Here is a 23685-nt window from a genome sequence, read left to right as displayed (position 1 = left end):
TCCCACTCTGGAAGTGCCCACAGGGGAGTAATCAGCCTTGGGTTTATCTGCTCGACACTATTCAGCTCCATTTGAATAACAATTGCTGTTTGTGTTTGGATACCATCATCGATCAACCAGCACCTAAATTGCTTAATTCCTCCTCTCCATTGTCCTCCCTGTTGTCTCTGTTAATCCAAACTTTTATCTTTGTATTTGCTTTTTATCCCTGGCCCCCTCTGTTTTTTATTGTTCTCTCTGTCTTGTTTCCTACAGTCTTCAAGCACCTCTCTGTTGTTATCCTGTCCCTCTTAATACCGCATGTGCTGCTGCAAAACAAAGTGCAACTTCCAATTTCTTTGGCGGTAAATGCTGCAATATACTCCCGCTCCAGAATAATGGGCCTGTACGAGCGAGTCAGAAAGGCTATCGCTCGCTTAAGGAGTAGTGTGCTTCACAATAGGCAAAGCCTGAGTGTTACACAACAAGTCGCTCCTTGAGGCAGAGAGAGTGAGAGTGATCCTTTTTTTCTCAACTTGAGCCAGATAATGAGTGGGAGCGATGGAGGGAGGCATTTATAGGAGGCTGAGAAGAAAAACAATAGATGGTGGGAGAGGTGTTTGTGTAACTAAAGGAAAAAGATGATGAGACAATGTTTCTTACACGGTGCAGTGGAGAGTGTAAAATCAATGGACAACAGGCTCTTCTGCATCACTGTGTCTGTATACACTGCTGTGCTCAGAGCTGGGCCATAACAAACAAGGAGAGGTGATTGACGGTCAGAACAATGTTTAACTTTGAACACTCTGTCTTGAGTTAATCAATCTGTACACATTAGGGAAAAACTACGCCAGCCACAAAAACATTTCCATCACACAACACTGACTTGATTTCCCTTCCAATGTGAGCTTGCCTTGGATATTTGTTGTTTAAACTTCATGACTGGAGCTGCAAAGAAGTTTTGGCCTTAGACATGTGGAGGAAAAGTTGAATAATGGCTTAAGTTGAGGTTCCTGAAAAGACTTTTGGCTTAAAGCCTCTTCATTCAGTTTTTTTTTCCTTTGGGTTTTGATGAATACTGATGTGGCCCAATTTTACTAGCTAAGAGGGTAATGTTGGTGCCAGCTAAGCCCTCCTAGCGATTACATAATTCAAGGAATGTTAGTGACATATTTTTAAATCTGCATTATTCAGAATTCATTATGAAATTCAAGACTAACTACCAAACTAACTTCATAAGCATCTGTATTCAGTGTTTCCCAACAATTACATGATACCTTTATACACAATATTACCAAAAGTATTTGCTCACCTGCCTTGACCCACATATGAACTTAAGAGCCATCCCATTCCTAACCCATAGGGTTCAATATGATGTTGGTCCACTTTTTGCAGCTTTTACGGCTTCAACTCTTCTGGGGAGGCTGTCCACAAGGTTGAGGAGTGTGTTTACAGGATTTTTTTACCATTCTTCCGAAAGTGCATTGGTGAGGTCACACACTGATGTTGGTCGAGAAGGCCTGGCTCTCAGTCTCTGCTCTAATTCATCCCAAAGGTGTTCAAACAGGTCAGGCCAGTCAAGCTCATCCACACTAGACTCTGTCATCCATGTCTTTATGGACCTTGCTTTGTGCACTGGTGCACAGTCATGTTGGAAGAGGAAGGGGCCCACTCCAAACTGTTCCCACAAGATTAGGAGCATGGAATTGTCCAAAATGTTTTGGTACCCTTAAGCATTCTAAGTTCCTTTCACTGGAACTAAGGGGCCAAGCCCAGCTCCTGAGAAACAACTCCACACCATAATTCCTCTTCCACCAAATTTCATGGAAAAGTGTGATTCATCACTCCAGAGAATGCATCTTCACTGCTCTAGAGTCCAGTGGCGGCGTGCTTTAAACCACTGCATCTGTTTCTTTTGCATTGCACTTGGTGATGTCTGGCTTGGATGCAGCTGCTTGGCCATGGAAACCCGTTCCATGAAGATCTCTGTGTACTGTACTTGGGCTAATCTGAAGGCCACATGAAGTTTGGAGCTCTGTAGCAATTGACTGTGCAGAAAGTCGGTGACCACTATGCGCCTCAGCATCCGCCAACCCCTCTCCATCAGTTTACATGGCCTACCACTTTGTGGCTGAGTTGCTGTTGTTCCCAAACTCTTCCATTTTCTTATAATAAAGCTGACAGCTGACTGTGGGATATTTAGGAGCAAGGAAATTTCACGGCTGGATTTATTGCACAGGTGGCATCACTGAGCTCCTGAGAGCGGCCCATTCTTTCACAAATGTTTGTAAAAACAGTCTGAGTGCCTAGGTGCTTGATTTTATACACCTGTGGCCAGGCCAAGCGATTAGGACACCTCATTCTAAACATTTGGATGGATGAGTGAATACTTTTGGTAATATAGTGTAGATGCATCTTCTTACACATCTTTTTAAAAAGTTCAGTACAGTTGGCTGCTGCTGATGTCAGTACACACTGTAAAAGTTTTGAATTGCTACAAACAACCTTTCACGTCTTGTTGGTACACAGATCTCACCCTGTGGTAACATTACAAGTGAAACATCAAGAAACCTGAGCTGCACTATTTTGGTGTCTCCATCAACACATTTCTGATTCATTTTGTCAAAAAAAATCAGACACATGCAGGCGCAAAGAAACTGAGTCTAGGTGCTGAATTTTGTGTGTGCACCTTGAATAAACAGTATCACCTTCAGCTGCCACTACAATAATAAACTGATGGAAATCATAATTCTGTTATTGTAGGGCTCAAACACCAGATACATGGTGTGTCTCGGCTGTTGTCCAGCTTATCGCAAGCACAGGCAAGTTTTTTCAAGTATTTCTGCACAATTATGACAGTTTTCTGGGTGTTTTATCACCAACAGACAAGATGAAAAAAATGAATTTTTAATTCCTTTCACACAGCTAGGAAATGAGGAGGTGCCTATTGTGCATTGTCGGTTAGTTTGTGACCATGTATTACAATAATATAAATAATGAAGTATTGAACTATTAAAATATTACAATAAGATGATCTAATTTAAATGTTTAAAGAGGCTGTGAGGAATTTCTAAGTGATCTTGAAAAAATCTCTCCTCTAGTTACATACCTCGATTTAATCCACACTTTAAAATGAGATTATCTGCGCCAATATAAGGTATTCCTAAATGCTACGTCCAAGCTAACTGATCAGGACTGGAAAGTCTCTATGGCAACATGACGCCAGCTGACAAAGTTTAGTAGTGAGAAGAGAGATCCGTGTTTTTCTCTGCTGAAAATGGTTACTGTGATTAATTTTGTAGTGATGGTGGACACTGGAGCTTAACTGTCAGACAGAAAAAGGACAAGAAGAGGGATGGAGGCCGAAGGCTGAACCACAAAGGGCTAAACCATTTGTGATTATGCCCATTCCAACCCACAGTCAGCAGTTATTCTGCAGTGGTCTGTTCAAACTTGAGAGTCTATCAATAAAATGAAGAGTGAGGTTACGTTAGCTCTGATTGGTAGATGACTGGGAGGACATAACCAGGATTCACTATTGTTACACATTACAAACATGTCTTAGAGCAGTGTTTCTCAAACTTATTTACAGGTAACCAACATTTTGGGTGAAACAAGCCACAGTGACTCAATCCAAAATATGTCCAATCCGTAAACCAATTGACAGAATAACTGTGCAAAGCTACAAAGGCTTCTTTAATCATGTTTCCGCATCATCTAACATCTTTTGTAGCAGCTAACAGGCCTAACATATTTGAAAAATGCATTACAGTTTTGTGAGGCTTATGTTCTGAAAATACTTGTATTTTTACTATATGGGTTTGCCTGCTTGCTTTTCTGAATTGTATCCCAGTCATGTGATATTCAGGACAAGATATTAAGATGCGATGTTCATCCTCTTTTTCAGCGTGATGTCACTACACAGCTGTAACAAGCTGTAACAGCCCTGTTTCTGCTGCTGGTGTCCGTCCAAGATCCAGCAGAGACTTTGGACTTTCAAACTCAAAGAGGTTTTGAATCTGACTTCAAATCTTTCATTTGGAAACCAACGATCAAAGTGATCAATGGGTCAGCTCTTTTATGTATGTGATGGTGACACAGTGACAGCATTTTCCTCTGAGTGCTGTAAAACAGTAGGAAACATACGGTGGTTTGGCTTTGGTTGTTTGAGTAGTGCCGGCTCATAGCTTCAGACTGTTTTAAAACAGTTACATGTTTCCAGTTACTGTAAATATTGTTGATGACCCTTCACAATGAAAACATAACCAGCTATGACAGTGTGAGGAGCCAATCATCATTAAACAAATCGAGGTGAGGGGGCACTTCTTCTGGTTTAGGACAGCATGAATTTTGTGTAAACTAATTTGGTGACCCATAAAAAACTCTCTGGCGACCCACCTTTGGGTCAGGACCAAGACTTTGGGAATGACTGTCTTAGAGCACCGGGCTGGCAGTAAATATAGCCAGCCACTAAACCACAGTACAAACTGATAAAGTTTACTTGTTGTCATGTTAGCCTGCGGATACGGCAGAGCACCTGGCTGCCAGTAAACTACAGCATGATGTCATACCGTTTTCTTGTTGTCACGTTTCAAATAACAGCTCTACATAACTGTTGATAAATACATTTCATGTATCCAGTAAAAAGTTTTCTTTACAAAAAAAAAGATCTGATCTCCATTCATTTCAGAGGCAAACATGCCTTGTTAAGAGTCACGTCTTCACGACAGTGTGCGTGAGAGAGAAGGTGTCGTTGCCATCTAATTAAAACAGATTCTCTTCATAGCCTCTTTAACTTAATATTGTGTGATTACAATAGCTGGAAGTGTCAACACACACATCTACCTATCTCACAGTAAAAGGTTTAGTGTCATTCTGAAGGACACACTGGAACAAGTGATAGAAAACAGTAGTGCAGAGCAGAAAACACAAAACAGTGACTGTTGTTAGAGCTGTATCACCCAGCCTTATCTATATTAATGGAATACACTGAGCTCATTTCAGGAAAGTTGTGGAATTGAAAAACACTGCAGGAAGGAAGTTGTGTCTCAGGTCTCAAGCTGTGAGAGTAAAAGGGACAGCACTAAAACTTGAAGTTTTTCAGTAATTCCACAGAAAAGTTTTGTGCTCTGGTGTAGTCGCAGTTTTTGTTCCATTCCTGCTTTTAACCTTATTCTGCCACGTCTCACACAGCCAGTGATGTCCTACAGGACACAAAGTGTCTCTTATTATCCTCCAGGGAGCAGGTGTCGTCTTGCTGCTCTCAGACTTGAGATGGGTGGCTGCAGCAGCTCAACACAGCCCTGACACACACACTCACACACACACGCAGCTCATCATGTGTCTGTGTGCATGTGTGGCAGCCAGGTCAAGTGAGGATGACTGTGGTGACGACACCGTAACGGCTCATCTACCTCTTCCACAAGGCGAAAAGCAACACACAGACACCAGCAGATGTTAACAGTAAGAATTACTCAGAAACACTGTCACAGAAACAATAATTAACACAAACGAGGTGTGTGCATATGCTGGAGTGCAGAAATAAGATACAGCCACCTCCATGTTTGGCTCACGATCTCTCTGCAGCACAAGTTGTTCGAGGTACTAAAGCTTTTCATTTTCTTGTCCTTCCCTCTTTCTCATGCATGATGAAGCAGTTTGGAACATTGGGAAAAATCTAATTAATACCCTGCCTTGCTTCTAAACGGCAGATGTACTCGTTTTGTTCTTATTATACATGTTGAATGAAGTGAAAAATCCTACTCTTCAACCAAGGTCTGATGAGTCTGGAAATGAGACTGAACATTAAAATGAAAATACATTAATAACACAGGCACTGATGAAGCTCTGGACTTGTATTCACAAAGCATCATTAGGCTAAAAGTAGCTCTTTGTAACGTCAACCTTAGAAAAATACTTAGATTAGGTAGAGAATAGGTAAGATAAAAGTAATTCACAAAGTGTCCTAGGCCCAGGGTGGAGGCTGTTCAGCTGCACCCCCTAAAGCAGTGGTCACCAAACTTTTTGAGCCCAAGATCTCTAAACCCAACCGGCATAAATGCAAGATCTACCTATTGAAGGCTTGAAGAAAAATGGAAAACACATTATGCATCTCCATCAAAAAACGAGCCGAGATGTATGAATTATACTCAAGTCTCTCGTATTTAAGTGTTACAAGCTGTTTTGCTTACCTGCTGAAACCCTTTTAGTGTTATAACTTCTTCCTTTTACATTATGAATAAATGGAATTCTAACGTGTTGTAGTCTGGCTCATAGCTACAAACAGCCAGTCTGAGACAGTCAGTAGGGTGGCTGACAATAAGATGGCTCTTGTTCTTTGATTTGTCTGCATGTGACTGTGTGTTTATCAAATTAATATGTTGATTTATTGACTAATAAGGAATGTTGCACACACATTTTTTTATTAAATATGTTCTTGCCATTACTGCTTTAAATGTCCCTATTGTAGTAATTCAAAGGTTTATCTGATCAATTTTGTCTTAAAAGCTCTGCTTAAAAATAACAGACTGGCTGACGCACATTATGTATAATATTTTTTTTTTTTACTGAAAGCAAAAACTGGGATTTAATATCTATACAATTAGAGTTATTTATGGTTCTTGAAGTACAGCGTGAAGTTAAATAAGAAAAATAGTGGCAACCTGTAAATGTACACATCCTGCCCCCCTACCCTTATGAGCCCCCCCAGTCTGAAAGTCTGGACACGCCGCTGCACAGAGACACACAGTAACGGTGTGATATGAATTTTGACAGGCTTTCAGGTTTGATCACCAAAAGCTGGAGGAGAACTCCTCTGTTGATATTTAAATAATGAGAGGAAAAATAGACAAACTGAAACTTCTGATCCAAAGAGAGAGCAGAAAGGTGACTCCTGTGTGAGCGTGAGAAGGGTCACTGATCAGCTGATGCGAAATACGCGCAAGTGCTGGTGCGCACTGGCCTAAAAGTACATTCCCATGACTGGAGAAATTTTTAGTGCAGCAGATAATTGCAAATTTCCAGAGAATCATTCAAATGGTGATGCAAACATGAAATCTGGCACGGATGCTCTCCAAGGGAAATTCGTTTGAAATATAACATTAGACATATGGGAATTCAAGAGTGGCCCTTAGAGTATTTGAGCCAAATTTCACCTTTGCATCACCATTTAAATTATTGAAATGGTAAGCATTTGAGAGAAGTGGCAGCCATCTTGAATTTTCGTTTTTCGAAAGAGTGGCCCTTGGAAAGTATTTGTGCCAAATTTCATGCTTGCATCATCATGTGGATGTTTTTTTTTTTTTTTTTTTTTTTTCCCGGTTATCTGATGCACTTCTGTAAAGCCACTGACAAGCACAGGAAACAAGCTATACTTTAAACAAAAGACAAGACAAAGTCTGCAAATTTAACTAGACTGCAGGAGTTTGGATGAGCCATCTAACTCTGGTTCACAACAACCAGTTTTTTTAAGGTAGGGAACCAGGTGTACATCTTTTGAGAATAACAGAAATGACTCATTCTGAGAAGCTGAGCTTAATTCTGGGTTATGCGGCTCCTAAGAGTATGCGTGTGAAGTTAAGGGTAAGTCTGTTTGTGAGCCTCTCATTGTGCGTCTGTGCCAACTGACACTTCCATCCTTCCATTAACTGTGATGCTTTTGCCAAGTAAAGGTCGTGACTGCTGTCATTAGCCAACAAGTACACCCTGAGCAGAATGCCAGCCCACTGCAGGGCTAACGTGACAAGACCAACAACCCACCATAGAACTTCAACACCTGTGGAGTGAGTCACAACCAGTTTCCAGTAAATTCACCATCATGCTGCTCTGCACCGACCTAGACCAAACACATTTCAGCTTAAGGGCCAAAGTTGATTCAAACCTTCAAATCTATTTTTCCTGAAAGCAAACAAACATGTTACTAAGAAAAGAGAGCAGCTCATCTGTGGCTCAGCTCTGTCCTCCCTCAGCCATCAACACCTGACTGCTTTTTAAGAACCTGAAACCAGGGTAATTACTGAACCAACTGTTTTCCACCTCCATGATGAGCTTCTCCTCGTCTGTGTTGTCTGAAATGGCCTCTGACCTGTTGACTCCAGGCCTGGCTCTGCTCATTATGACAGCTGGCTGTTGTTAAGTGAAATAAGCTCTGCTGTCGACGCAGCTGGTTGATTTAATGATTTAAAAAGAGATTTTCATTTTTAGGGAAATAAGAGCTGAAAGAGAGACTGCACTTTGTGATGCCTCCATGATTTTTTTAAGGGAAACAATTTGCAATCATTACTGAAACACACCCTCAGTAAGACTGTCTGTTGTCTCATTAAAGAATTAATCTGTCAGAAAGTCTGTTCATCCTTTAACTCAAGTGGGCATGTGAGTGACAAGCAGAAACTGTTCCTCTTCTTCTTCATCTCTGTTCCAATAAAGAAAAAGACATCTGCGTATCGTTGAGTATGTTTATAAGTAGGGCTGCAGCTATTGAATATTTTAGTATTTGAGTATTCTATTGAAAATCCCATCGATTGAGTAATCGGATAAAATACATTTTTGTTTAGTTAAAGAGCAGTTATTTTTCAAATGAAATTTTTTCTCTTTAAGAAATAGAATTTTTTGATACAGCATGTCAATAAGAGCACTTGCTTTGGTAACTCTAAATTTTGTAAACACACTTTGACACATTTTTTGTGCCTTGTACATCTCCTCAAATGTTGTGGACCCAAATGGCACCCGTTTCGTAGAATGACCCATTAGTCTCCAAACTCCAGAAAAGAAGCTAGATTTGTTGCTAGTTGCTATTTTGTATAAGAGGTAGCTTGAGGGGTCTGAAAACTCTCTTAATATGGCCTCAGCTCTATTTGAAATACCACTCTTTGATCTTTTTTTAAATCAAACGATTCCTCAAGGCGGAGAAAATTACTCGAGTATTTTTTGTAATCGAGTACCTCGGATCATTCGAGGAATCGTTTCAGCTCTATTTATGAGTGTTTGCAACCAAAAAGCCTGAGATCTGTTTGTGCGTGTGTCTTACCACATGGCGTGCATATATGTCGGGGGCAGGCGGGGACTGCTGACTGGTGTACAGTTGTACGACCTCATTATCCTCTCTGCTAGCAGAAAATTGCGGAATAAGCTGGCCACCAGCAAGTCCTGACGAAACAACTTCTGGAACAAATCTGGAGATGGAGACAGAGCAGGAGAAGAGAAGATGACAAAACAGGTCAATGTGTGCTCAGTTACAGAAAAATTAGGATATGCAGGTTGGAGTCTGAACTCGTCTGTCACAGAATTCTCCTATAGACTGTGTCAGGGCTGGGCTAATCCCATACAGATCTCTGGTTCAGGAATGTGAAACTCTGTTGAACTAAGCCAGTGTGTGTGTCTTTCCTGATATTATTCCACAGCCATTGTCTGAAAACTCCCGGGCCTACTGTTACTGTTCTGCTGTTAAAATACTGAAGTGCTAGTACTGTGTGTGAGACTCCAGAGTGCGTGCGAGTGTGTGTGGTTTGGATTAGGTGTGCAGTGCCTTCATTACAGGGATCCTCTCTGATGTGGGCTGCTTCATTAACAGCAGAGCCCCGGGGGTTTAAAAGGCTTTGGCAGCCATCAGCATTGTCACATTGCTATTCAAGCTGGGATACAGTTTGTCTCAAGGGAGTCTGAGTGTGTCTGAGTGTGCTCATGTGTGAGTGTGTGTCTTTCTATGGATGTGTGTTGCATATCAGCGATAGGAAAAAGTATGTGCCGTGAAAGTTAAATGTCAGAAAATGAAGAGTGTGTGAGTTTTCCAGTGAGACGACCTGAGAGTCTGAGCGTGTGTTGTCATTTCCAGAGTCTCAGGTGTGTTGATGTTTGTGTTTATGTATTTCTGGGTGTATTCTTGCTTTTTAAAGCTTTTCCCTGATCCCCACTTATCGTCCTAAACCCTCTGAAGACAATTAATCTCAATTTGAGGAGCCAACCTGCACTTACTGCACTTTTGGCGTTTTCTGTCAACATCGTCACTATTTGCCGCCACCAGGGAAGTTCTCAAAGTTTTAGGATTGCTGAGGCTTCACTGCTGCTTTTATTAGTTGCCTTTATTTAGGCTCCCTCCTGAGCTGAAACGCGGCTCATTTCATAATTCTTCATCAGGAAGACATGTTAAATAAACTTTTTCAAACAGTTTTTGGTTTTTAGTTTTGCTGCGTTTGCAGGTTTTTCCTTACAACATAAAAAGAGTGGTTGTTGTTGTTTTCTTCTCTGCTTTGGGTCTCATTACCACAGATGTGGCCACTATCAGTCAGTTTAACTATGTACCCACCAAATACTCTTAAAATCTTATGCAGCTCCAAACATAATGAGCCACTGGTTAAGATGAATTTTACCTTTCACAAATGAATAGAAAATACTTTTTTTACTTTTACTCTTGGAAGAAATCCAATCAATACCCTGCCTTGGCTTTAAATGGCATGTTTTCCCGTTTTGTTCTCATTTCATGTACTGAGTAAAAAAGTCCTACTCGTCAACCAAGATCTGATGATGATGAATCTGAAAATACGACTGAACATTTAAGTGCAAAAAAATCAATGACACAGACACTGAGGAAGCTCTGTAGCACAAAAACCAGCATGCTCTTCCTTTACTTTTACTACATTTTTTTTGCGTGAAAAAGGTCTATGATCAAAATGTTGTGAAAAGTTTTTTTTTTTTTTGGGAGGTTGGCCAGTGTGCAGAAAAAATACTGTGGACTTTGTCCCTTTCCGAAGCACCTACCCGAGAAATAGACGTACAAAGATGATTGCTGTACGAGCTTATATGAAAAACAAACAAACAAACAAACAAAAAAAAACAGATAAAAAAACAGGATTGTTATTCTTTTGTTTTACATTTTATCAGCTGATACTCACAAACATAAAGCTCAAAGCTCTATTTTTGATGTGAGTGCTGCCATTAGTTTATTGTGTTAAAGCACTTGTGCTGACTTTAGATGTGATCTTGAAGTAGTCTCCCTTTTATACATTTGTCAGTTCATAATGCTGACGTAAAGGAGCACAGGCTAAAAAACAGGGGTTAAACTGTTTGTGATAATGTTCATTCCAACCCACAGTCAGCAGTTATTCTGCAGTGGTCTGTTCAAACTTGAGAGTCTATCAATAAAATGAAGAGTGAGGTTACGTTGGCTCCTATTGGGTGCATGACATAATCAGGATTCACTAACACGTTACAGATGTCTGTAACACTGGCTACCTTAACCATGCCCACGAATGCTCAAGCTCATTAGTCCTTTTTATTTGGCCAGTGAAGTCAAGTCAAACTTAATCTATAAAGCACATTTTAAAACAACTGTAGTTGACCTAAGTGCTGTACAAGCATAAAAACAAGATCAGTAAAAACAGATAGTGAATAAATATGATTTTAAACAGCAGATAGGTAAAAATACACAATAAATAAAAGCAAAAACAACAGTTTTTTGCCAGTAAGACCCCAAGTCTAACCTGTTAGGCACAGTTCACTTATCTGCTTTGGCACCATAGGGGCTGTTAACATAACAACAGTTTTAGGGTGAAACGCAAAAGTTTTGTTGTGTTTCAGCCTCGGGTTTACATGGAAATGGCATATCAACCTACAACGCAAACTTTTGAAAACAGCCTCCAGAGTGGGATTTTTCGGAAACACTGACGTCACAAGTGCATACAACAGGACAACAGTACCGTTGTTACCATCGTTGTTAACAACCGTGTTGTGCTTGTGCTGTTCAATCTGCTGGATCTGCTGACTGTCTTTATACAAAATGTGCATCTATTGCTCTACTTCTGCTCTTAGTATAGTACACCAGATGACCAGCTCAACTCTTCTTCGGTGGAGATCTACCAGAAGCTGCTTCTGGACAAGACAGTTATAGCACCACATACAGGCCTAGCATGCTTACTGCAGCGTATTCAGTTTCCGTGTAAACCCAGATTTTTTTCACTACAATTTAGCGTTTTCATATAGAGTGTTGTCATGTAAACGGGGCTGTATAAAAGACTGTATAAAACATGGACACAGTCTCCTCGACATCACCCGTCTGTTTCTGAAACAGAAAATGAAGCAGATCGGCTATAGCGGCCATATTGGAAGTGGCAAGGGCTTCACATATAGCTATAGGGCTCCCATCAGTCACGTGAGCTGAGCTGTGCCTCTGATTGAGTGAGCTTGAAATCTTAATATCCTCTGAACTGCCGAGATAGAAAAAAATTCACTCACTGTACAGTGTGCCGATAGTAAAATTTAGTGATTCAGGCTGAAGACGTTTTGAACCAGGCTGTAAATAGATTAATTTCTGATTTTTTTGACTTGGTGTTTATGTGACTTCAGGTAATTCTGGAGCCAGCTTCAAGCTGACACTCCAGAAACAGCAGATTTCAGCACTTCAGCATTGTCTTATATTCTTAGACCAGAGGATGCCGCTTGTTTGGCTTTGGAGAGGTGTCCATCGGCAAGGTTCACTTCACAGGTAATTGCTGCTCCTTTCAGCAATCATTTCAAACAACACCGGAGGTGTTAGAGGGCTGTTGGACCAAAACAACTCAACACAGGCTGAAAGTCACTAAAGTTGTATCATTGTTCTCTGTGTCTCATCATGCTGACTCTGATGAGACTACACTACTTATAAACTGTAGCCGGCCATGCTTGTCTTTAGGTCTGGTTCATATGGGAGCAGTGAGATCATGGGCCATACTTGCGAGCAGGAGAACCGCGCTGCAGGGGGGGCAATCATGCTTGTGCACTGCTGCATTCAGATGGCCAGTGTGACCACACCCTCAGAGAGCTGGGCTGTGAGTAACACTAAACAGTCTGCTCACCTTCTGGACACAAAACTACCAACTAAGTTTACAAAGTTTGGGTGTTGTCATGTTTAAAACAACTTTCCTATTTAACTGTTAATGAATATATTACCTCGTCTTGCTTCCTCATAAACATGAATTAAATTAATTATGCGAGTCTGGAAGCTTTGGAGAATTTGTTTAAACATGAGATTAAACAAGTTTAACCAAGCATCTCTAATGAGTGAGTGTGTGTGTGTGCGTGTGGGTGGATGAAGTCTTACCTCTAGGCAGAACATTCCAGGCGATGGTGTCTGTGATGGCTGTGAAGATCCAGTTGAGCTCTCCAAGGGGGGTGCGTCTGTCGTTGAGCCTGCCGGGGATCCTGCACCACACAACACAGATGGGAGTGTGTCAGCCGCGCTCACTGTATGTCACACAGTTGACTCAGAGCAACAAAGTGGCAACTGCTCAGTGGTGTCATCCCAACCAGTGGAAGAAATTTACATGAACAGGAGGAGAAGCTCCATCACAAAGGGACGAACAATGACTGCAGGGTTGAATATTTATGTGTGATTATACACTTATGTGAGCAAGAAAAGTTACTGCAGGCCAAAAGATGAGACAAAGAGGAGCGGGCAAAGGCGAGGCGCATACTATGTGTGAGGTTAACATGCAGGGTGGGCAGTTCACAGAAACAAATAAGGGAAAAAGAGAGTTGAATATTTTACACGCTCTGTTTGTTTATCCCAAAGAGTTAAAGAAGAGGCTCTGAGGAAGTCAGCGGAAGTTAGATGACTGTAACCCCTTAATACAGCACATACTGTAAGCCCCAAAGTTCAAATGACTCAATTGGATAAAGCTATGAAAACTTGAAACTTGTTAGTAAGTTCAATTTACTCAAATATCTGAGTTTTCAGTTTTGAAACTGATTATTTCTGAGTAGATTTAACTTTTGTTCCTGCTTAAGTAAGCACAACTTAAAATCATTAGTTTGTGACTGTATTTTGTAACCGTGAGTGAGGAGGGGACGCAGACTTCTAGACGTGCAGCAGTGGCACAGGTCCTCCACATGACAAGGACTGTTTGTCTGTGTTCCACAGCACGGACAGCGTCTGTGCTCTTTGTGGCATCAATCAGCTGTCTATGCTCTACGTGGTGTGGACTAAAGACATTCAGTAGAATGGTTTTCAATAATAATCGTTACTATTTAAGATGAGTTGAATTAACTTAAGTTTCATATTTCATTACTTCATTTTTTGTAAGGTAACCCGTTTACAAGCACAGCACAGTATCCACACAGCCTTGGAACACCCAGCTGTCATGAGTAAATCTGTCCATCCAGACTGATGATGAAAGTCATGTACATTTATTCAGCGCACCATGGAAACATGTGGAACAGAAATCTCCCTAACAGGTTGGCGTGACAGCCATGACAGCAGCACAACCAGACAAGCTCAGCCACACAGCGAGTCCTCGGCTTTCTAATGAACATTATGTAAAGCAGAGTAAGAAAGAACACCATACCTGCTTCACAGATATCACAGCTAATCTGAGCTAATGAGTCATTTGGGTCTGAGAAAAGTGAAAGGGAGGAGCGTCTCTCAAGTTTATGAAAGGTGTGGGGAGAAGTGACAAGGTGTGGAAAGAAGCACCTCTAAATGCTTCACAGCTCTGAGTGTTTCTGCTAACATGTTTCCTGCAAAGAAAAAAAAAAGTGTCTGCGTACGAAAAAAGCTGCAGGTTTGAGAAATGAAGCATTACTTTGTAAGATTATATTGACGTTATCTGACTTAAATAGGTCGTCACATGACTCAAGATTTCATATTGAGTCCACGTTCATGTGTGCAAACATGACCAGAGGCAAACAGAGCTGATTCCATTTTTATCCATGTGTTGTCTTAAATTATCTAAAATATCTGATTGATTTAATGGGCTAAGTTGTGTCTTTATGGTGTGTTTCTTTGCATCTGCAGTCTGATGAAGGAAAAAAGACTGACAAATGAGAAACTAGTAATGTAATGCAAAGTGATGAGCAGGGGCGTATTCAGTCTTTTGGGGGCCCAAGGCTAACCCAGTCAATGGGGCCCTCCATGTCCTTGTAACTCATCTTCCTCAGAGCTAGACTGGCCTTTCCTGGGTCCACTGTCTCTTTCCCAGAATCAAGGCATGAGACAGTGCCAATCTTGTGCATGGTTACTTAACGCAACTAAATGCATTTCCTCAAATTCTGCACTTTAGTTTGATTTTGAAAAAAGTGAATACATAATTTAGTCCACTTTGTCCTGGATTTGAAATCTTTTATGGTCAATTGACAGCTTATTTGTCCCACAGTGGAGAATTTACAGAGTAACAGTATAAAAAGTATAAAGTGAAAAACATTACAATAGGTAAATATTAATATATATATATATATATATATATATATATATATATATATATATATATATATATATATATATATATATATATATATATATATATATTAGATAGTAAAGAAAAAAATATGTAAATATCAAGCACAACATAAAACTGGAAAAAAATCTACTGAAAGAGGTGATATTTACAGTTACCATACTTTTTGGTACTATTATTTTAAAGTTAATGTGTTTCTATTTGTTTTTTAATGTATTTTGACCCCCTGTCCAGTGAGTTCTGTATCCAAAAAAGAGATTTTGTACAATAATGTTCATCAAGTTTGATTTTAAGAAAATGATCCTGTTTCCTGGACTAGATAAAGTCCTTAAAATCCTAAAAGTCTGATATGTTTATTTCAAATCTCAGAGCAACATTGGTTTTATTTCCGACTTGGTTGAAAATAAAAAAAAAAAAAAATGGGGGAAAAAAGTGTTTTTTACCACTTTCTTCCTGAATCAAATTTTCAGATGTGTTGTAACATGGAATAGGTCATTGTATAAGAAGGGAGGGGGACGACCCAAAACCATCATTAAAGATTAAGCCTTTTGATGTATTTTGAAGCATGTGAAGTTAGCTTTAGAAAACAGAAATACTCTCAATTGAAGAGAACTTCATAAATCAGTTTTTAAGAGATACTTTGGGGGCCCCTGGGAATCTTGGGGCCCCAGGCAACTGCCTGTGTTTGCCTAATTGTAGTTACGCCCCTGGTGATGAGTATGCTCATAGCTAGATTTGATACTAACAGCAAGAACAAGACTTCAGTGACTCAATCAGAGCGTGATACAGGGCTCAATAAATATCTGTATGTACAAAATCTCCCTGGAAAGACAATGATGTTTCTCCAAAATCTGACTCTCCCTCTTTCCTCTACAAATCATTGTACCATTGCAGAGCTGGCGTGATGCAACATGCCACAAAGATGGTGATATTTGTTGCAAACAGACATGCTGAAGGGTTTTCCTGCAAGTTTCTCCTCGTAGTTGAAAAACATAACCCACTGACTTTTAGTTCCTGCTGGGTTTCGATAGCATCAGTTGATGAATTAGGGAGCTGTCAAGAGTAAGTGTGCTGTTCCTGAAGATATATATTGTAGTCTGTATTATCCAACAATAAATGATCCAGTGGTGCTGTAACTGCGCATATTTATTGATAAAGACTTTCACAGCGTAAGTTCAGGACTGTAGTCGGACAGCTGGCATGTAAAGCCGATGAGCTGCCAAGCTAATTACAAATAACTGCACACAGAGTGTCTGAACTTTCCCTAACCCCCAGCCTCCCGTTTCCACCCCTTAGTGACAAATAATAGCAGCTGTGAAGCTCCTGGCAGATACAAGCTTACTGTATAACCACGAGGGCCGGCCAGCGCCAGAGCACTTTGAACGCCTGCCAAAGGTGTTGAGCGACTCAGCACTCAGGATGAACACTCAGCACTTCATATCCCTGTTCAGTAATATATTCGAGGACAAAATACAGCATTTTGGTGAAACCGATGGACTGATAGATGAATGAATAGCAGAACAAGTGAATAACGCCTGCAGAGGTGTTAGGCTTGTCAAATTTTTCAGATTTACCTGAAATTTGATGTTCTTTCTTTCTTTTATTTAATTTTAGTCCATGTTTACCCATATTGTACTTTTTTTTAAATTATACATCTTGAAGTATCTTTAAAAAGAGTCAAACCACATGTTGCTTCTGCTTGTTAACACAATTGAAGTCAAGGTAAGGTAAAACCGTTAGCTTACATTAGCATCATATTGGTGAAGAAAGAGGCTAAAACGTGAATTTTGGTTAGCACGCTAATTCAGCTGTCCAAACAACATGGATATTTTCAGACATATTTTGTATCTTAAGTTTCTTGCTGGGTAATGTATGGTTATGGGAAAAAGAACCCCATTAGAGTGGACACCAACAAATCTTTACGATTACCCTATTAACCTATCCTGCTTATTAAACTACTTTCTTCTGGCCAAAATATGGCAAATGCCCCCAGCTCTGCTCCATCACAGCCAGATCAGATAGGTTTTTATTGAAGTCAACATGTCAGCTCAGACTGGATCCACTCCTCTGTGGTCTGACTGCGTCCCTGCTACAGCAGGTCACAGCAGATACACAAGCCTCTGATATTTGACAGAAGCGGGAGCTGTGACGCTTTGATTTTTTATTAAAACTGGATCAACTGGGGCAGCAAGTTTTGCATGGAAACCACAAGAACTAGCCTCACACGCCAGACGGACAGTTTCATATATCCGCCACGGAAATATTTCACTAGTCCATCTGGGTAGCAGCTCTTCCGATTTGTTTTCAGAGGCAGGACTTTAAAAAAAATCTGCAGCTGTTGATTGGACGACCGTTCTGATTGACACACTCACCACGGACCAATCCACATCAAGCCACGGTATGATGTAGCTTATGTGAGCCGATGCTTCTGAGAAATAATAGACGAACAACTACTGAATCACGAGAAACAGCTGTGAAAAAGGCGTTAGGCGACAGCTTCCGTTTTTATAAATTTAACTTAAGAATCAAAGGAACGCTGACAAGTACGAAAGTCTGCTGACGTCACATCTGCTCACACAGCTCCCGCCTCTCTTCCCTGATTGGGCCAGTCAGAATTTAGCCAAGTGAAATCGTTAGTCATTGGAGCCTGGCAAGATGGAGCTGCAGGAGTTCAGAAACTGAATCAGGCAGGTCCGTCTGCTCTGCAAGGTTACACAAGAATGCCTTTTGACTTTAAAAAAAAAATAAAAATGCTGTCAAAACCAGATTGTATTCAGCTTGACTATAACAACAAACAGACATAATGAGCAGAGCCAGACTAGGAGTCAACAGGTTTGAGGTTTTTCTGCTTGACATGAAGAAGAGGATCATTTATGGAGTGGGAAGTGCAGGAACTCCTCAGTCTGTGACTCCAGTATTCTGGCAGTCCTGCACAGCACTGGACTGAACACGCAGCTGGTGTGAGATGACATACACAGTCAAAAGGCAACAGAGACATTATTCCCGACGTTACCAAGTCATTACCTAGCTATGTTAATTATGATTGTCTAAAATCTTGTTACAATAGGGTTTTGTTCCCAACAACAAAAGCAAGCCTGCACGCCCGCAAAAAAAGTCTCCTCACAGTTCACCTCTGCCTGTTGACACTGTGGCAAATTGACACTGTGAGAATTCTGGACTGGAAAAAAAAAATGTAGTTGGTCTTTAGAGTTGGGAGATAAACAAGGGTTAGCAGCACAGATATGCAAACCACCTGAGTAACAACCATGACCCTTAACCTGTCAGGTGGAGAAAAGTGGAGCCACTTCACGAACAGCTGATTTCTAAAAAATAGCTGACACCATTAATGTCGGTGACATCAGCAACACAAATGAAAGTTGTAACATTTATGTTCATGAGGAAGGCGAGCTAATGGGAGACAAATGTGTAAAAAAAAATTACATCTTCTAAATTTCTGTTATCCATGTCTTAAACTACCTTCAGTAGAAATGTTCCCCTTATAATGAATGAAAATAAATAAATAAAAAGTGCAATGAATTTATTAATTTGTACTGTAGGGCAGATGATTCAAATCTGTGTCCTTGGAAAGATCAGCACCCATGAAATCAGACTAAAACCAATATCTTATATCAACTTTTCTTTGTATATGTAACTGAATAATAATCAGGAAGCTTTTATTCTTATCTCAGTCTCTTCAGGATATAAACTCTCCACTTTGTGTTGAGTCCTGCTCACCCTGTTGGGATTCTGTTCACACAACTACTGTTCACTATAGATTGTCCTGTACTTATCATTCTTGGTTAAGAAGTGTAAGCCTGTACACACTAAGGGGAGTTGCTTCGACTCAAGGTTATATCAGTCACTCATGTTGGTGATTAGGCACAAAGTTAAAGAGTCAGACAGCCCATGTTGTTCCTAGAACATCATTAGCGAAAAAAAAAAGGATAAACAAAATATACTTACAACACAAACTAAAATAAGGATAGTTTAATTCATATCCATGAGTATTTTGTCCTCTTTTTGAGTGAGGTGGAATGAAAAAAATAGCATACTGAGGCATGTCTTCTTGGCATGGGTATAAACACACTGCCATGAAAAATCTAACACCCAATTTAACATTTAAAGGTGTTAAAGCATGTCCCCCAAAACTTTTCACAAGTCCCAATGTGTTACATGTTTCAACCAGTTTTTGTGCATGGTGGTGAAATGTTGGGCCAGTGGTGTTTTGATGGAGTGAAATAAGGAACATTCTTGTTCCGTCTCGATGAAACGCATCCTAGAATAGACATCAAACAAGACGTTTTATTTATTCTGGAGTCTGAACCTAATTTCATGGGTCTTAAATCATCCTGACCTGCTTCAAAAAGGCTTCTTGATTCATGGCAAAACATGAAAATTTTATGACTCACCATGGCAACAACTTCTACAAAAACCCAAGTGCCTCGAAATTTTCACTCTATGAGGATATGAGGATATCTTCACGAGTAAGAGCCTTCAAAAACACTCTTTATTTTTATTATCCATCCTCATTACACTGCCCCTCCTCACTGCTCGTCATGTCAAAGTACTGAGCATCTTACTTCAGTATCATAAACACCCCCAACTCTAGCTCAAGGACTGTGTATTTATTTGTGGCAGGGGTTTTTCGTAGACACTCACAAACAGAGGTGACGTGTAAAGAAACAGAATGCATGGCAGCTAAATACAAACCTGAATAAACATCATCTCACAAACACATGTTGGACTGCGGATGCTGCTCTGAATGGTTAACTATCATATTGAAATTCATAAGGAGTCTAAATTAACAGCATAAGGAGTAAATATATGAATACACAATTTTCACGAGACACAGCAGAGACATATTGAATTCATCATTCATGAGAAGCAGGTGTTCACTTACTCCTCGTGGCTTTTGCCATAGATACAGGGAAAGAAGTGGGTGGCTCCTAATGTAGACGCACGAGTGTTCACACTTCAGAATAATTAGAACAAATGTGTCACAGACCACCTGTCTGAGAAGCCGTGAGACCTGCAGTTAAAGCTGTCTACTTGTGATCTAATTAAACAGGGAAAATGTTGAAACCAGGTGGTAACAGTCTCTTAATTGTCTTCTTCTTTCAACATTAAAATACAAATAATGAAAAAGACAAATAAAATCCAAGAAGAGAACAGCAGAAACCAGATGTTCTAGAGTTTGTTGTATGACAAACCAGCATCATAAGCTTCATACATGAGAGACTAATGAGTGTGAAACCCAGAGAGATGGAGGAAAACAGTCAACCAATCAGAGCCAGTAATGCAAAGAACATTCTGAGCTTTAAAAACACACCAGATGCTTCAGACTTTAAGGAGACCTGAAGCTTAAACTCAATTTGTGGGAACATTTTGTTTCCTCTAAACTAGAGTTCACTTTCTTAATTAATGTTTAAAAATATACGTTTGACAGCAACCTGTTTTTCCAGGAGGAAGACAGGGTGACACGCCAAGATTCAGACAATGAAAATTCTGAAGAACATAAGTTTTGTCTTTTTAGATACTACTACTTCCACTACTACCTTTCCGTTGCTAGGCGCTGCCCAAGTAGCTGCCTGTTGCAGCAGCTCTCTCTTCTTTGTCTGGTTCCTTGCAATTTTTTTTGTCTCTTTTTCGTAATCTTTGTATTTGGAGTGGATCATCACTTTGTATGATTCATTGTTGGTCATGGACACCAAACTTTTTGTGTCTTCAGTGATATTTTTACTACTTTTCTCCTGTGTTTGTCTGGAGATCCTACATGTGACCATGGCTGCATTGTTTACATGTGAAATTAGCTGTTAGCAGCCTGTAGCATGTCAATGCTAACTAGTGTAGGGCTTGATGATTTCCCTCGAGCTGAGGAGGAGGAGGAGGTGAGGACAACGTGCTGGTTCTCGGGTGTGAGCTGGGAGGTGACGACGTGGACCTGTTCTTCCATCCATCGTTGTTGGGAACGTGGGATCTATCTCTGGTGGGATGAACGAGCTAGCTGTGCTAACCCAGCGGCATCGTGCTGTTCACGGACGTGGCTGACATAGCTGACATCGGATGCATAGGAGGAGCTTCGCCTACTGTGAGCAGACAGGATCCAGGAGACAGAGACTGAACAGACTGCTGGGGAGGCTCAGTCCTGGACCCTGTGGAGGTGGAGACTGGCTGGGCTGGAGAGTGGTGGACGGGGTGTCGTCGCCTTTTTCTTGTGGACTTTTTTGCACTTTCTATACACTTTCTTACTTTTGTTTTCTTAAATGCTGCTGTAACTCCTGAATTTCCCCTCGGGGATAAATAAAGTGTTTTCTATTCTATTCTATTCTACTACGCATAATAATAATAATAATAACTTTATAGCGACTTGACAATACGATGGAAGACATCCAGCAATTTGTCCTTGATTTCTATGTGGCTCACTTTTACAAAAAACAATCAAGCTTTGTTTCAGAGAAGACTGTGTGCCACCAGGAGACGCCGTACAGACGCCACTGTTGCACGGTAAGTGACGATTCTTTTGACCAATCAATGGTCTGCAGTGTCGTAGCTCCATCTTCTGGGATCAGATCGGTTTAGTCTGGCACTAAAGAATTAATTTCCTGTCTTAATTCAAAAGCACTTTTAATTCATATAAGTGCTCCGATTCAGTGTTGCCAACTTAGCGATTTTGTTGCTATTTTTAACGACTTTCTGGACCCCCCCAGCGAGAAAACCAGAGAAAAGTGACTAGCGACAAATGTAGCGCCTTTTTTTGGTGATTGGAGGCTCCAAGATCACGGGACAAAAGGTAAAAAAAAAAAAAAAAAAAAGGGCTGTTTTTCTCTCTTTCCCCGATCAGTGAGAAAAAGGCAGAGGCCAAGCAGGAGATAGAAGGGGGGGGGCGCTGTCAACCCCACCCCCCGGCAGTACTGTTTAGCCAGAGACTAGCACCCCCCACCGACATCTAGCTACTTTTGGTCGGGCCTATAGCTACTTGCGATGCTGAGAAGTTGGCAACATTGTTCAGATTTCGTGATATTGTCTTTTAAAACTCTGCTCTTGGGCTCAAATTTGCTCTGTGCGTGCTCAAACTGTGTCCTGCAGCTATGATTATACAATATAGCTACTTCAGTGTAAAACCGAGAGCTTGTGTATTTATTAAATGATATTTGATTTCAACAGTGGACAAAAAAATGAAGAAATCACATTTATTAGCCCTTACCACCCCCTGCAGGTCAGGGGGTGGTAGACCAGGTTGAAAGAGTGCCCGCCTGTATGCGGACACACCCATAAACAAACAGGGATAATCTGATTGGTCAATACTAGTCGCCCTTCTGTTGGTTGATTGAATTAAGACAGGAAACTCATTCCATATGACACTCCTACTGAAGGCTCCCAAAAAGTGGGACGGCTCAGTTATTTGGGGATCTCTACTGGGATTAGTCAGTGGATACGCCATAAAATCTGTGCCTTACCGAGAAGAACCAAACTGAACCTGAGGCTTGGTAGAAACAGGCTGTAGTGTTAGCTTGGTAATTTACCTGCAACAGGTTGAGTGTGCGAGTTCTTAGTGCCTTCACGCAACTTTCTGATTTTCATCAATCCTATAACAACCATCAGCTACTGCACTGGCAACTTTAATTTTCTACATTTTTGCTGCTATTGAAGCTGCATTTAGTGAGATGTTTTGAAGTTTTGATAATCAGAGGTTAAGTTAAAAGCGCGCCTGTTACTGAAGGTGCATTCAAAGACTGTCTTTAAGTGCACTTTTATGGTTTTTTTTTATTTTCATAGGAGTCAGGGATGAAAAACAGAGCTGTAATGTCCACAGAAAGTGTTTTCTTTTCTTTTTACTTGACCTACAGACAGATCATGCTTCTACAGCTCAATTTTTATCTGTGCATACTGACCTTTGGAGATCAGCAGAGACAGCTGCTATTACACTAAGGCCCCGTTTACATGACGCTGAAAACGGTCAATTCCGCAAACATTTCGTTGCGTTTTGGCCTTCCGTTTAGACGAGACCACGTTGCCTTTTCAGTGAAAACGCAAACTTTTGAAAACGCTCCCCAGAGTGGAAAGATCTGAATCCGCTCCTCCATCCAGCTTCGTGTAAACACAGAGCAGAGCGTTTCAGGGTGAAACGCTGACGTCACCGCATGCGCACTCGCAGTTTCAGGTGAAGGCTGCTCGCTCAGCCACATTTCCAGTTGAGCCATTCCAGTCCAGTAGGTGGCGGTAATGCGCGTTATGGTTGGATTGCCGACCGTCTCACACAACAAAACGGCAGCAAAAGAAAGAACAGAAGAAGTGACTTGTCCTCCTGGAGTCATATGAACGCGGATCGTTTTCACGCCGTCCTCATGTAAACGTGGGTGGCTTTTGAAAACGCAGAGGAAGAATCGTTGCGGGAGTCTCCGTGTTAACGGGGCCTAAGATTTTACACAAGAGAAAGTGTTCAGAGAATGAGATGTTGCAGGTTTACAGATGGTACAACCTTATTACCAATCTCTGCTGCTGAATG

At 40.8% G+C, this 23685-nt stretch overlaps 1 protein-coding gene across 3 annotated transcripts in view; it reads right to left on the bottom strand.

Annotated features, from left to right (window-relative positions):
• The window catches only part of rptor (regulatory associated protein of MTOR, complex 1), a 347202-nt gene that overhangs the window by 128483 nt on the left and 195034 nt on the right, over window positions 1-23685 (bottom strand). For all 3 annotated transcript variants that reach the window (XM_074690536.1, XM_074690552.1, XM_074690545.1), the window contains exons 9-10: window positions 13049-13149; window positions 9005-9149 (exon numbers count right to left, since the gene is read on the bottom strand). In XM_074690536.1, the coding sequence (XP_074546637.1) occupies window positions 9005-9149; window positions 13049-13149 (246 nt within the window). The remainder of the gene's footprint in view (window positions 1-9004; window positions 9150-13048; window positions 13150-23685) is intronic.

This window comes from Halichoeres trimaculatus, unplaced genomic scaffold, assembly GCF_033239565.1.
Source record: "Halichoeres trimaculatus isolate MK-OKI-2021-1 unplaced genomic scaffold, fHalTri1.1 fHalTri1_scaffold_2, whole genome shotgun sequence".
In the NCBI taxonomy this organism is placed as follows: Eukaryota; Metazoa; Chordata; class Actinopteri; order Labriformes; family Labridae; genus Halichoeres; species Halichoeres trimaculatus.
Note: the sequence above shows the minus strand (reverse complement) of the source record. Positions and strands in the feature narration are given on the sequence as shown.